The following is a 15,769-nucleotide window of genomic DNA, read 5'->3' as shown; positions in this document are numbered from 1 at the left end:
GTTGCCTAACTTAGTTTAGGCACGTAGAAAATAGCTGGACCAGGATTTGAACACAAGCAGTCAGGCTCTAGTGTCCATATTCTTAACCACTGTGGGATACATAGTAGAAACTCAAAAATTAACTGTTGAATTAATAATGTTGTAGAACAGAGTTGAACACAGTATTTGTAGAATGAAAGTATTCGAGACAAAAGCATTTGGCAATTGAGGAAATGGAGGCACACAGAGGTTAAAAATGTGCACAGAGCTACAGATAACCTAGTCTTCTCACTGTAAAGCTTAAGAACCTGAGGACTAGAACAAAGCACTTTTTCCAAAGTTACCTTAGTTATACCCAGGACCAGCCTTATAACAAGTCTTCCTATGACACCATATTAAAGAATACTTACGGCCGGGCGCAGTGGCTCACACCTGTAATCCCAACACTTTGGGAGGCGGAGGCGGGTGGATCACAAGGTCAGGAGATGGACACCATCCTGGCTAACATGGTAAAACCCAGTCTCTACTAAAAATACAAAAAAAGTTAGCCGGGCATGGTGGCATGCGCCTGTAGTCCCAGCTACTCAGCAGGCTGAGGCAGGAGAATCGCTTGAACCCGAGAGGCAGAGGTTGCAGTGAGCCAAGATCACGCCACTGCACTCCAGCCTGGCCGAAAGCGAGACTGTCTCAAAAAAAAAAGAATACTTACTTGCTGTAAGAAGCCTCAAAACCATATTCAAAGATATTCTGGCATTCCAAGAATAACAGAAGTTGGAGAAAGAAGTACACTAGAGTATAATGCAGTATCTGATACCCAGAAGGAATTTAATACCAATTAATTGGCCAGGCACAGTGGCTCACATCTGTAATCCCAGCACTTTGGGAAGACGAGGCAGGCAGATCACTTGAGGTTAGGAGCTGGAGACCAACCTGGCAAACATGTCAAAACCCCATCTCTAATAAAAATACAAAACTTAGCCAGGCGTGGTGGCACGCACCTGTAGTCCCAGCTACATGGGAGGCCGAGGCACGAGAATTGCTTAAACCCAGCAGGTGGAGGCTGCAGTGAGCCGAGATTGTGCCACTGCACTCCAGACTGGGCAACAGAGTGAGACTTCGTCTCAAAAAAGTAAAAAGAAAAAGAAGACAAATATTTCATGGCACATGAAAATTAATAATTTCAGTATCCTTAAAGTTTTACTGGAATACAACCACACTCAGTTGTTTACATATAGTATAGGGCTGTTTCTGCACTACAGCAACCAGTTGAGTACTTGCTACTAAGACCCTAGAAGGCCCACTGAGACAGAAACATGTTCACTATCTGGTCCTTCACAGAAAAGCTTGCTAACCACCTTGTCTCTCATGCACCAGAAAGTAAGGTCCATGAAGGTAGTGTCTCTGTCTTGCTTGCTGTTTTACTTCCAGCACCTAGACAGTCCCTGGCATTTACAAGCATTCACATTTGTGCAACTTTAAATAAGTGAGGAATTACTCAAATGAACTTTAAGAAGCCAAACAAAATGGGTCATAGTTAAGAAAGTCTTTCAATTACACTGATCTTTACAGGATACCTTAATGAAGAGAAGAATGTCATTGAGAAAAGTGGTATTGCTTTCATTTGCTAAAATGTTAATGTCTGGGTATACATGAGAAGCAGCTTTCTAATTTTTTAGTAGTTTTTGGGTAGTTGTATAATATTTAAAAATGCACTAATTTGCAGTTAAGAAATTCTGCAATTTAGCCGGGTACAGTCACACACATCTATAGTCCCAGCTACTCCAGAGGCTAAGGCAGAAGGATCCATTTGAACCCAGGAGTTCGAGGTTGTAGTGCATTACCTGTGAATAGCCGCTATGCTTCAGCCTGACCTTGGGCAATATAATGAGACCCAGTGTCTCAAAAAAAGAAACCAAAAAATTCTGCAACTCTACAGTGTCCTCATCTAATAACCAGACTGGCTGGGCATAGTGGCTCACACCTGTAACCCCAACACTTTGGGAGGCCAAGGTGGGCGGATTGCTTGAGCTCAGGAGTTTGAGACCAGCCTGGGCAACATGGCAAAATCCTATCTCTACCAAAAAAAACTACAAAAATTAGTCAGACATGGTGGCGCGCACCATGCGCACCTGTAGTCCCGGCAGCAAAACCCTGTCTCTACAAAAAAAAAATATATATATATATATGTGTGTGTGTATATATATACATATATATATACACACACACATAAATATATACACATATATATACACACACATATATATACACACACATATATATATACACACACACATATATATGTGTGTATATATTTATATATGTGTGTGTATATATTTATATATTTATTTATATTTATATAAATTAGCCAGGCATGGTGGTGCGTGCCTGTAGTCTCAGCTACTCAGGAGGCTAAGGCAGGAGGATCACCTAAGCCCAGGGAGGTCAAGATTGCAGGTGAACCATGATTGCGCCACTGCATTCCAGCCTGGGCAACCTTGTCTCCGAAAATTAATTAATCATTATCATCATCATCAGACTGGTGTCTTTTTTTTTTTTTTTTTTTAGAGATGGGAGTCTCACTATATTGCCTAGGCTGGAATCAAACTCCTGGCCTCAAGCAATCCTCCCACCTCAGCATCCCAGGTAGGCTAGGATTACAGGTGCATAGCACAGCACCCAATTTATACTGACGTTTTTGATAGAAGTGTGTGACTATCACCAGTCAACCAATCACTCCAGAGCACCTGGGCAGCTACTCTTTATTTTTATATTTATATTAAACACACTCCATGTAGAATAAACTCCAATAAATCAATTCATGAAAACAAGTCTGAAATATCTACTATACATATATAATTCTATAATGGTACCAATTCTATCCTGTAATGAGTATAGTCCTGTAAATTATCCTAGACCTGTAATGAGCACCCCACAGCCTACCTGCCAACCTTGCTTCATAATCTATTTTCAGAATAAAAAACCAGAAAGCTTTCTTCATGTTGCTACTTCTCATGTATACTTAGATATTAACATCTTAGTGGATGAAAGCAATACTGATTTTCTTGAGGACAGTCTTATTTTCATTAAAAGGAGACAACATTAAAAAAAAAGGTTTTTCAAAATCCTAAGCAAGATTATTTTTATTTTGTATTGTTTAAAAGTTTAGTTTTCTGGATTAGCTCTCATACAAAAGAATGATTGGAATTAAGGAAGGAAATAGTTCATATCCCCTGAAAGACGTAAGTAGGCTGGCAGACACAAGACATACAGTTCCGAATCCTGTGCCTAACAATTCAAACAAGGCACTTCAAAAGTATCTATTGAATAAATGGCTCTCAGTTTTTCCTATCCTGCACTCAGAATTAGTTTTTTGTTTGTTTGTTTGTTTGTTTTTGAGACGGAGTTTTGCTCTTGTCGCCCAGGCTGGAGTGCAGTGGTGTGATCTCGGCTCACTGCAACCTCCACCTCCTGGGTTCAAGCAATTCTCCCGCCTCAGTCTCCTGAGTAGCTGGGATTACAGGTGCCCGCCACCACGCCCAGCTAATTTTTTGTATTTTTAGTAGAGATGGGGTTTCGCCATGTTGGGCAGGCTAGTCTCGAACTCCTAACCTCAGGTGATCCACCTGCCTCAGCCTCCCAGTGGTGGGATTACAGGTATGAGCCACCGCGCCCCGCCCAGAATTAGTTTTAACATACGCTAATATGAACACACGAATTACTTGTATTCACTGTTAAACCCTTAATCACAAAAGCTACACTCATGTTAAAGAGTATAAAATTTTTCCTGGAGAAAAAAAAAAAACAGATCATAAGCCTGATTCTCATGTTTACTTTTATGATCTATTAAGTCTGATTCTCACTTTTACTTTTATGTCTTCCCTTTTTTCTTTCCCAGGAGTCTACTGACAAAAGCCAAAGGTTGCTGCTAGTTTCAGCTTCCTGGTGTTCCTCATTATTTTCAAAAATGTCTGACTGCATCTTTTGGACATTATAAAAACCACAGTAGGAAAAAACGCCAGCTATTTCAATGGACCAACAAAGTGAGACTCCAAAGTGGTAAGTTCTGATGCTCAACTTCAGCATTATCAGTCTCAGCCTCTTAATCAATAAGCACACTATACTGGAGTTTTCACAAAGAATGGCTAAGTAAAATGCCTAATAACATTACTACCACATAGGGTCTACAGCAATCAACACCAAATATTACACAGAATAAAACCATCAAAAAACCAGATGGTTACTCTTTCAGAAACTTAAAGAGGCAGAGAACAGAAGTTCTTAAGTAGAACATTAAAAAAAAAAAAAAAAAAAAAAGATAGGCATGGTAAGTACCCAGGGACAAAACAGGAAGACTGATCATTTAAGCTCCAGAGGGACATTCCAAAGTTTCACTCTAATTCACACCATAAAAGGGACGTGGGAGGGTGGACTCTGAGTGCTCTGCCCTTAAAGAGAACGTTAAAATACAGCCTCTCCTCCATTTCAGTTCTAGCCTAAAATCCCCAAAGCTGTGAGGCTAATGTGCCAAAGGACCGAGTGAAGTTTAAGAAACAAGTTCTTGGCCAGGCTCACGCCTGTAATCCCAGCACTTTAGGAGGCAGAGGCGGGTGGATCACGAGGTCAGGAGTTTGAGACCAGCCTGGCCAACACGGTAAAACCCCATCTCTACTAAAGATACAAAAAATTAGGTGGGTGTGGTGGTGGGCACCTGTAATATCAGCTACTCTGGAGGCTGAGGCAGGAGAATCACACTTGAACCCGGGAGACAGAGGTTGCAGTGAGCCAAGATCGTGCCACTGCACTCCAGCCTGGCGACAGAGCAAGACTCCGTCTTAAAAGAAAAAAACAGGAAAGAAAACGAAACAAGTTCTTGGCCAGGCACAGTGGCTCACGCCTGTAATCCCAGCACTTTGGGAGGCCAAGGTGGGTGGATCACCTAAGGTCAGGAGTTCGAGACCAGCCTGGCCAACATGATGAAACCCCATCTCTACTAAAATTACAAAAATTAGCCGAGCGTGCTGGCAGGTGCCTGTAATCCCAACTACTAAGGAGGCTGAGACAGGAGAATCGCTTGAACCCAGGAGGTGGAGGTTGCAGTGAGCCGAGATCACACCACTGTACTCCAGCCTGGGTGACAAGAGCAAAACTCCATCTCAAAAAAAAAAAAGAAACAACTTCTCAACACACCCAGCCAAGAACAGTGGAACTGTTCACAAGACCCAGGTTCTGTTTATTTCTCTGCCACAAGCAGGAACAAGACACAAGACAGATCTGTTAAACTAATACTCTTTACTAAATACTCCAGGGCAAGAATAAATAGCTAGAACAAGTCTGTGGCCAGGCAAATAGCTTCACCTCGGAGGGCTTCAGGTTTTGCATCTGCAAAATTCCATGATTCAAAATTCATGTTTCCATCTTAAAATAAGATGGAAAACAAGGTTATGTGATACTAAATCAAGAAGGTATACTATGAATTGTAAAATTCCAATGTCAAGTTTCCATTCTGGGTGTACTCGTCTACTTTTATAATCTAAGGAGGCAACTGCTAAAATACTGTACAAGGCATTGAAAAAATTTAACAATATAAGACTTTACTGGCCAGGCACAGTGGCTCATGCCTGCAATCCCAGCACTTTGGGAGGCCGAGGCAGGTGGATCACCTGAGGTCAGGAGTTCGAGATCAGTCTGGCCAATGTGGTGAAACCCGTCTCTACTAAAAATACAAAAATTAGCCAGGTGGGGTGGTGGGCACCCCAGCTACTCGGGAGGCTACTCGGGAGGCTGAGGCAGGAGAATTACTTGAACCTGGGAGGCAGAGGTTGCAGTGAGCTGAGATCGTGCCATTGCACTCCATTCTGGGCGACAACAGGGTAACGCTGTCTCAAAAAAAAAAAAAAGACATTACTTATGTCATTAAACCTAAAACAAAGCATAAACCTAAAATGTTTCAACCTCTCTCATAAGACAGATGTCTTTTTCTAAAACACCTTTAGTTTGTAGCTGTACACATTCCAGTACGTTGAAAATGACAAACTTGGCCGGGCGCGCTGGCTCACGCCTGTAATCCCAGCACATTGGGAGGCCGAGGCAGGCGTATCATGAGGTCAGGAGATCGAGACCATCCTGGCTAACACGGTGAAACCCCATCTCTACTAAAAATACAAAAAATTAGCCAGGCATGGTGGCAGGCGCCTGTAGTCCCAGCTACTAGGGAGGCTGAGGCAGGAGAATGGCGTGAACCCGGGAGGCGGAGCTTGCAGTGAGCCGAGATCGTGCCACTGCACTCCAGCCTGGGCGACAGAGTGAGACGCCGCCTCAAAAAAAAAAAAAAAAAAAAAAATGACAAACTTCTTTTTCTCCCCAGCAGTAACATGTCTGACAGGTAAAAATACACAGCTTATCAAAAATACACATTTGGAAACTATGAAAATCTAATTTTTTTTCATTCTACCATACGTTTCACTTCAGGCCCAACTTATTAGTTTCAATTCTGCTTGTGCTCTATTTCTAGTCAGTTTCACTTCTGAATTTTCTACCACAAAGAATTGTGATCCTGTAGAGACATTTTAAAGTAAACACTAAATAAACATAGCTTTTCCTTTCAAAAAAAAAAACTCATTTTCACAGGAAAAAGAGAAACAAACAAAAAACATAAATTCCTAATAGCATTTTGTCACATAAAAATAATGATTTCAAGATGCTGATATCTTAAGTTTCTGAGGCTTCCTCATATCATTTTATTTATAAGAGCCAAACCAGCACAAAAAATTGCCATCATTTTACTTTTTAGATACTCAACTATACATTACATTTTTTCTTCGAGTTACAAGGGGCTTAGTAAATATTTGCAGAAGGAATGAATGTACACGGCATGGTAGTGCATTGCGTGAGGCACATGTTCCTGATAAGATGAACGGCCTTGCCAATAAAGCCGATTTTTTTTTTAGTAATAGAAAAATGATTAAATTAGATTAGCAAAAGTAGGGTATCCAAATAAACATAAACACACAAAGGGAAAATATTTATCCTGTACAGCAAAATCAAGCTTTAGATCTACTTTTCTGCTTCTATCATGTTTTTCTGTATGGGTTTCAATACCACTGAATCCAAACTTTCCTTGTTCTCTTTAGGCTGTAAAGTTCTTCAAGGGAAAGACTCATAAACAAAAAAACTGTACATGAGTTCCTACTAAATCATCAGCACAGTGTTAGGCACAAGTGCTGTAGGAAATAAAATATAAAGCCTGATGGTCCCAAACTCTGAGGTAATTAAAACTTTTCACCAGAACCCTGCAAACAATGGGTGTCTAGGGCAAACAGGAAACACCTAGATTGTAGTCCCTTTGTTGACATTCTGTGTGACTTTAAGTTACCGGCCCAGTGCAGTCGCTCATGCCTGTAATACCAATGCTTTGGGAGGCCAAGGCAGGAGGATTGCTCGAAGCCAGGAGTTAGAGACCAGCCTGGGCAATATAGCAAGACTCTGTCTCTACAAAAATTAAAATTAAAAAATGAACCAGGCATGGTGGTGTGCACCTGTGGTCCCAGCTACTTGGGAGGCTGAGGCACATAACTTGAGTCCAGGAGTTAGAGGCTGAAGCGAGCCATGATTTAATCTCCCATACAGAAAAATTCCAAATAATTTATGTAGATACTCTACCCTCAAGAAGGGGGAGCACAGATCTCACTCAAGTGTGGACTACACATAGTGACTTCCTTCCAAAGACTACAGTATAGAGGGAAGGGGAGGAAGAGTAACCTTATAGCAGAGAAACCTGACAAACACTACCTGTGGCCCTTCAATTTACAATAATAAATATATACTTTGGTCTTTGTACACAGTTCCTGGTGCAGAGCTCTTAAAACCTCTGTCATTCCCTGGGTGCCATAGGGGTACTAGGAGAATCTTTACTTTTAATATTTGGTCTTTGACCCCAGTTCCAGACACAACGCCTAGTCCCTCAGCGTTTCCTAGGTGAGGAACATCCTTTGTTCTAATGAGACAACTCTTGGTGAGCTCCTAGAAGGAGAATGGTCACCAGAAAGACCAGGCCATGATCAGAAGCTTGGAACTTTCAGCCCCACTCCCCATCCTCCAGGAAGGAGAGAGGGGCTGAAGACTGACTTAATAATTGATCATGCCTACATGATGAAGCCTCCATACAAATCACAGAACTACAGGTTTTGGAGAATTTCTGGGTTGCTGAACATGTGGAGGGTGGAGCTGCCATGAGAGGGCATGAAAGCTCTGGGCCATTTCCCCCATACTGTTCCCTATGATATCTTCTATCTGGCTGCTCATCTGTATCCTGTGTAATATTGTTTATTTAAAAAAAAAAAAAAAAAAACAGTAAGTGCAAGCAAGGTGCTTTCTTGAGTTCCGTGAGCTGCTCTAGTAAATGACTGAGCCTGAGGAGGGGAACATAGGAACCCCCAATTTATAGCCAGTCGGTAAGAAGTTCCAGAGACCCAGACTTACGACTGGCATGTGAAGTAGGGGACAGTTTTATGGGTCTGAGCCTTTAACTTGTGGAATATGATACTAACTGTAAGGAGATTGTGGCAGAATTGAATTGAATCATAGGACACCATATTGGTGTTCACTGGAGGATCACTTGGTGTGTGGGGGAAAAGCCCCACACATCTAATGTCAGAAGGGTTATGCTGATAGTATAACAGTGTAATAGGAGAAAACAGCTAGTTTGCCTTTCCTATCATATGCTACCACAGCTGGTGATGATAAAAGTTAGAATCAACAGTGATAAATCAGCCAGGCATGGTGGCTCATGCCTGTAATACCAGCACTTTGGGAGGCCAAGGTGGGTGGATCACCTGAGGTCAGGAGTTCAAGACCAGCCTGGCCAACATGGTGAAACCCCGTCTCTACTGAAAATAGAAGAATTAGCTGGGCATGGTGGCGGGTGCCTGTAATCCCAGCTACTCAGGAGGTTGAGGCAGAAGAATTGCTTGAACCTGAGAGGTAAAGGTTGCAGTGAGCTCACATTGTGCCATTGCACTCCAGCCTGGGCAACAAGAGCGAAACTCTGTCTCAAAAAAAAAAAAAACAGTGATAAATCATGTTAATAATATGTATGTAATATATGAAAATGGCACTTTACCTCTTAAGTCTTGCTCCCAAAACACCACCACCCTAGTCTAATCATAAGAAAAAACATCAGACTAATTCCAAAAGAGTGGCATCCTACAAAACACCTGACCAGTACTCAAAACTGTCAAGGCCATCAAAAAAAAGGAAAGTCTGAGGAACTGCCACAGCTAAGAGGAGGCAAGAGACAGGACAACTAAATACAATGTGGTATCCAGACAGGATCCTGGCACGGAAGAAGGACATCAGGTAAAAACTAAGGGTTGGCTGGGTGTGGTGGCTCATGCTGTAATCTCAACACTGCTTTGGTTGGCCAAGGCAGGAGGATCTCTTGAGCCCAAGAGTTTGAGACCAGAGTGAGACTCATTTCTACAAAAAATTTTCAAATTAGCTGGGCGTGGAGGCACATGCCATTGTAGTCTCAGCTACTTGCGGGGGTGCTGAGGTGGGAGGATCACTTGACCCCAGGAAGTCAAGGCTGCAGTGAGCCATGATCATGCCACTGCACTTTAGCCTGGGCAACAGAGTGAGACCCCGTCTCAAAACAAACAAGCAAACAAACAAAGGACCCATCAAGAGATGAATGAATAAACAAAATGTAGTATATACATACAACGGAATACCATCTGCCTTAAAAAAGGAATGAAATTCTAACATACCCTGCAACATGGATGAACCTTGAAAACATTGCAAAGTGAAATAAGCCAAACATAAAAGGACAAATACTGTATAATGCCACTTATATGAGGTACCCAGAATAGTGAAGTTCATAGAGACAGAAAGCAGGACAGAATTTACCAGGGGCTGGTAGGAGGCGAGAATGGGGAGTTGCTTTCTATTTGGGATGATGTAAACATTCTGGAAATATACAGTGATGATGGTTGTATAACATTAAGTATGTTTTTAATGCCACTATATTGTATACTTAAAAATTATTTAAACAGCAAATTTTATGTTGTACATATAGTTAATCACATTTAATCACAGTCTTCCAGGCTGGAGTGCAGTGGTGCAATCAGGGCTCACTGCAGCCTTGACATCCCAGGCTCAAGCAATCCTCCTGCCTCACCCTCCCAAAGTGCTGGGGTTACAGGCATGACTCACCAGGCCTGGCCACAGTTGTTCAGAACTAAGAAAATCTAAATGAACTATGGACTTTTTTAGTCAATAATATATAAATATTGATTCATTAATTCTAACAAATGTACCATATGTCAAGGCAGATGTTAAGAGTAAGTGAGGCCGGGTGCGGTGGCTCATGCCTGTAATCCCAACACTTTGGGAGGTCAAGGCGGGAGGATATCTTGAGGCCAGGAGTTTGAGACTAGCCTGGGCAACACAGCAAGACCCCATCTCTATGAAAAACTTTAAAAAATTAACTGGTATGGTGGCACATGCCTGTAGTCCTAGATACTAGGGAGGCTGAGGCAAGATAATCACTTGATCCCAGGAGGTTGAGGCCTCAGTGAGCCAACTGCACTCCAGGCTGGGCAACACAGCAAGATCTTGTCTCTAAAAAAAATAAAAATAAAAAAAGAAATAATTTTTTTTTAGACAGTTTCGCTCTTGTCGCCCAGGTTGGAGTACAATGGCGCCATCTCAGCTCACTGCAACCTCTGCCTCCCAGGTTCAAGCAATTCTCCTGCCTCAGCCTCCAAATAGCTGGGATTACAGGCACCTGCCACCACACCTGGCTAATTTTTCTATTTTTAGTAGAGACAGGGTTTCACCATGTTGGCTAGGCTGATCTCAAACTCCTGACCTCAAGTGATCAGCCTGCCTCGGCCTCCCAAAGTGCTGGTATTATAGGCATGAGCCACCACGCTCGACCAAAAATAGAAATAAAACTTTCTAAAAAATAGTTTGTTTTTGGGCCGGGCACGGTGGTTCACACCTGTAGTCCCAGCACTTTGGGAGGCCAAGGCAGGCGGATCACCTGAGGCCAGGAGTTCAAGACCAGCCTGCCAACATGGTGAAACCCCATCTCTACCAAAAATACAAAAATTAGCTGGGCATGGTGGCACAGCCTGTGATCCCAGCTATGCGGAAGGCTGAGGTGGGAGGATTGCTTGAACCCGGGAGGGGCAGGTTGCAGTGAGAGGAGATCGCACCACTGCATTCCAGCCTGGGTGACCAGAGTAAAACTGTCTCAAAAATCAAAAACAAAACAAAAAAAAAAGTGTAAAAAAAATGTGTCACTAGTTCTTGCTCAAATTACAGTAAAGTAAGATCACATAGAAGCAAAAAGAGACAAAATTAAGTAGTAGTCCCATCTGACACAGTCAAGGGGCTGATATGGACTGTAGTTAGTACTCACACATGGAAAAGTTCAGGTGTTTGCAGTGTTAACTTTTTAAACATTACAGCCACTTCTAGAATCAACAGGACTTAATGAAGATTGAAATAAATGAGTCAATAATAACAAGGATACTATCCTAAAATGAAAATACACCTTAGTAAGGTGGTTCTCAACTAGGGGTAATTTTGCCCCCTAAGAAACATTTGGCCATGTCTGAACTCATTTTTGATTGTCAGGACTGGGGAGGTGCTGCTGATATCTTGGGATGTGGCTAAACATGTAACAGCCCATCTTCACTCTAAAATGTCAACAGTCCCAAGGTTGACAAACCCCATCTTAGAAGAAGGTTGGGAGCCACTGAATCTATGTTTTGAGATAACTTGATCATAAAAATCCTAAACCAACCGGGCTTGTTTATTTGTTTAGAAATATTGATACCAGCCGGGCGCAATGGCTCACACTTGTAATTCTAGCACTTTGGGAGGCCGAGGTGGGAGGATCACAAGGACAGGGGTTCCAGACCAGCCTGGCCAACACAATGAAACCCTGTCTCTACTAAAAACACAAAAATTAGCTGGGCGTGGTGGCAGGTGCTTGTAATCCCAGCTACTTGGGAGGGTGAGGCAGGAGAATCGCTTGAACCCAGGAGGCAGAGGTTGCAATAAGCCAAGATCGCACCACTGCACTCCAGCCTGGGCAACAGAGCTAGACTCCATGTCAAAAAAAAAAAAAAAATTGATACCTTGCCAACTAGTATGGGATGTATTAAAATGTATGGTTTTGAAAGTATTATTTAAAGGAAAGTTAACAACTGACATTCCAATTTATCTAAACCTTTGAAATTTTGTAAAAGCAAAAAAAGACAACAAAGTAATACTTAAAAAAAATTAGACATACACAGATACTCCATGACTCTCACAAACAATACTGAGTAAAAGAAACCAGACACAAAAAAATACATTTTGCACAACTCCATTTATATAAAGCTCAAGAACAGGCAAAAACTGATCTTTTACATTAGAAATCAGAAAAGTGGTTCCTTTAGAGAAAAAGGAAAAACAGAGATGGAAGAGAACATAGGAGGACTTCCAGGATGTTAATAATTTTGGGGTTTTTGGGGGGTTTTTTGTTTGTTTGTTTGTTTTTAGATAGAGTCTCACTCTGTCACCCAGGCTGGAGTGCAGTGGCGCAATCTCGGCTTACTGCAACCTGCGCCTCCCAGGTTCAAGCAATTCTCTTGCCTCAGCCTCCCAAGTAGCTGGGATTACAAATGTGCGCCACCACATCTGGCTTTTTTTTTTTTTCTTTTTTTTGTACTTTTAGTAGAGACAGGGTTTCAGCATGTTGGCCAGGCTGGTCTCGAACTTCTGGCCTCAAGTGATCCCCCCACCTCAGCCTCCAAAAGTGCTAGGATTACAGGTGTGAGCCACTGCGCCCAGCCAAAATTTTGTATTTCTTAATCTGGGTAGTACCTACATAACTGTTCCCTTGGTGACAATTCATCCACTGAATACTGATAATCTGTGCACTTTACTATATACAGATAAAACTTCAACAAAATTTTATTGATATTATTTATACACTAAAAATCTGAGCATTTTGACCCCAAAAGATAAATTGATGTCAACTGCAAAAGTAAAAGTGCTTTGTTATATAGGCTGCCTTCCAAGAATTCAAGGATGACACCCCCAGAAAGATGTAAATAGCATACTCGGCACTCATATAGCATTCAGCTGTACACTTAAGCCACTATATATCCCTCGGCACCAATCCAAAAATTTCACAAACACTAACAAATGAGGCTGAAATTATTCCATCAACAGTTTGTTTGCATTAGTTTTCCCAGTGTTAAACTGTGAACTGTTATCAGAGAATAGGCTCCATGAAGTAAATGATGCTTTCTCTTTCCTAATCCCACACACTCTCGAAGCTCCCCCAAACTAAAACCTTCTTGGCCCCTGAACTCCTTAGGACTTCTCCAGGGTGTTTCTAACGGTGCTCCCTATTCCCTCTCCCAGTAACCACTCTCACACTCTACCTCCCACACATACAAAAACTCACATTAATGCTCACTCCAGAGACGTGTCTCCCTCCCTAGCCAGACTTCTACCCTCTCCCTGTATCTCACAACACAATCCAAACCCCCACTACCCTCAAACTCCCACTATTCAGAAATTCCCTGCCAACAGCATCACAAAACCAGGGCACATGGTATCTTTTCAATCCTCTTCGGTAGTAGTCACACAAAAAGCCGTTGCTACTGTAAGCTCTTCTGCCTGCCTATTTAAAGGCAACCACAGTGGTTATTATCTCCAACTCTTCTCTTCCCTTTAGCCCCCGCCTCCTTTACTGCACTCAAATCCATTTCACTTTTCAACCACTCTCTCCCCCACAACCTCTCCCTTCCTCTTTCTGAATCCTTCCTAAGTCCCACTGGTAGCTGATGGAAAGTTGGAGGGGTGTATGAAAGAACTCACTCTGTCCTGTGTAAAGGTGGTGGAGGAAGGCTGCCCAAGTCTCAAGCACGTGCATGGCTGCAGAGTCAGACACTGGATTCTGCAACCCAGCCCCACCACTTACTAACTGGAAGGCTCTGGACAAGCCTCAGTTTCCTCAACTGCCAAATGGGGGTAATAAAAACAGCTATCTCACAGAGTTGTGAAAATTCAGGGAACTAATGGCCACTGAGCCCTTTGCACAAATCCAACACGGTAAGTTCTCAATAAATGACAGTTTCTCTAGATCCTCTTCTTGGCAGGAGGAATATAGGGAGAGGGTGAAAGGTATTCTTTAGGTCTCTTTAATGCTAAGATTCCTGCAAAATCTCCTCTTGGGGGACAGAAGGAAGGCAACCGATATAAGGAGGGAAGTACTCTACAGATATGTGAGTGAAACAAAGAGTTTTGTCAGATCTCCAAAGTCAGTGTTTCCCCCTTCTTATCTTCCTACAACGCAGAGCCAAGAAGTCCTCAAAGCCCTTCCTAAAGGATGGAGGAACACATGAATATATACATCAAATCCTCCTTCCACAGAGACTCACTGAAGGGAATGAAGAAGGAAAAAGTCCTCCTAATTATTAAGATGCGTTCCTTGGGACTCGGAGAATTAGGAAGGAAACCCCCAAGTCTTGAATACATTTCTCTAAAGAGGCCGAATACTTAATAATCAGGGGAGATTAAAGCAAATGGTAGACACCCTAAAGTCTCCTCCAGGGCTCTTGCACGAAGAGTACAAACTGGTTTCTCCGTAAGCGGGGATGGCCAGGTGGGGAAAGAAAGGAAAAGTGCTTTCGCTATGGCCCGTGGGACACAGGGGGTTCCCCGGGTCCCTTCCTGGGCGGAACGAGGGAGAGGGTCTGCGCGGGGGAATCCCCGGCTCCCTGCGTTGGGGGAGGCGGCCTCGGGCCGGGGCCCCAGGGACTTGAGCTGGCTGGCTGCTTGTCTCTTAACAAGCCCATCTCCTGTAACGGGATTCTCCTAGGACTCCAGGATCTCCCGGAGGTTCGGCCATCACTGGACCCCTCCCTGCACAAACCTCCTGACAGTCTTCCTCAGTCCCGCGAGCCCTCCAGGTCCCTGCTCTGGGTGTCCCGGCTCGCGGGGTCAGCCCGGAGCCAGCAAGCTCTCCACGCGGGCCTGCCCGGGTCCCTCCCGAGTGCTGCGAGCCGCGCGGGCTTACCTGCTGAGACGGCAGCTCCACATGCAGGGCCCGCGCGGCAGAACCGGGAGGCAGAGCAGCGGCCGGGCCCGGGGGTGGCTGGGGGACCTGGCCCCCGACCGACGCGGAGGCGCTCATCTCGATCCAGGGGCCGCCAAGCGGCGGGGCGGGCGCTCTTCCGGCATCCGCCGCCGCCCCCTTGCCACCACCTGCCAAGCCCCTGCAGCCTAGAAACCCGCCACCCGAGAGGCACTACTGCTCAGTCCAGACAGTAGCCGCCGCCGCTGCCGCCGTTGCCGCCGCTGGCTAAGGAAGAGCCATATTACCGCAGTGCAACCCCTCCACCCCGCCGAGACCCGGAGCGCTCATTGGCTTAGCCCTCAAGGAGGCGGGACCCAACGGCAGAAAAGGGGCGTGCTATTGGGTAGAAGGTCTGTCCATCGCTGGCATTACTGGACTTGGGGGCGGAGGGACTCAAGGATGGCCTCAATTGCGTCTGTCAAGCCGGAGTGAAACCTGGGGCGTTGCTTCTTTTTTTCCCAGTCTAATTGGTTCATTCACTACCAACGGGCAGAGTCTCCTGGTGGAGGCGGAAGGGCCATTGCACGAGGTCGCTGTCAATTGCCAGTAAAGGGAAAGAGGGGTGGGGTCTTGATTAGGTAGAGCGCGCTTCTGGGCTCCGGTGTCACGTGCAGGAGGCGGGAGAGTCACCTGATTAGGGAGTATCGG

At 44.0% G+C, this 15,769-nt stretch overlaps 1 protein-coding gene across 2 annotated transcripts in view; it reads right to left on the bottom strand.

The window, feature by feature from the left end:
• Positions 1 to 15,749, bottom strand: part of UVRAG (UV radiation resistance associated) — a 325,150-nt gene extending 309,401 nt beyond the window's left edge. The window contains exon 1 of one of the 2 annotated variants that reach the window (XR_010147617.1): positions 15,062 to 15,663. Coding sequence is in view for 1 of the 2 variants with exons in the window: in XM_508649.8 (XP_508649.3) it covers positions 15,062 to 15,178 (117 nt within the window). In the remaining variant the exon portion in view is untranslated. Of the gene's footprint in view, positions 1 to 15,061 lie in introns of both variants that reach the window. The other variant, XM_508649.8, reaches the window with a different exon arrangement.
• Between the last annotated feature and the right edge of the window lie 20 nt (positions 15,750 to 15,769).

The sequence above is a fragment of the Pan troglodytes genome, chromosome 9 (assembly GCF_028858775.2).
Source record: "Pan troglodytes isolate AG18354 chromosome 9, NHGRI_mPanTro3-v2.0_pri, whole genome shotgun sequence".
NCBI classification, from domain to species: Eukaryota; Metazoa; Chordata; class Mammalia; order Primates; family Hominidae; genus Pan; species Pan troglodytes.
The sequence above is the reverse complement of the archived record's forward strand: the minus strand, read 5'-3'. Positions and strand labels throughout refer to the sequence as shown.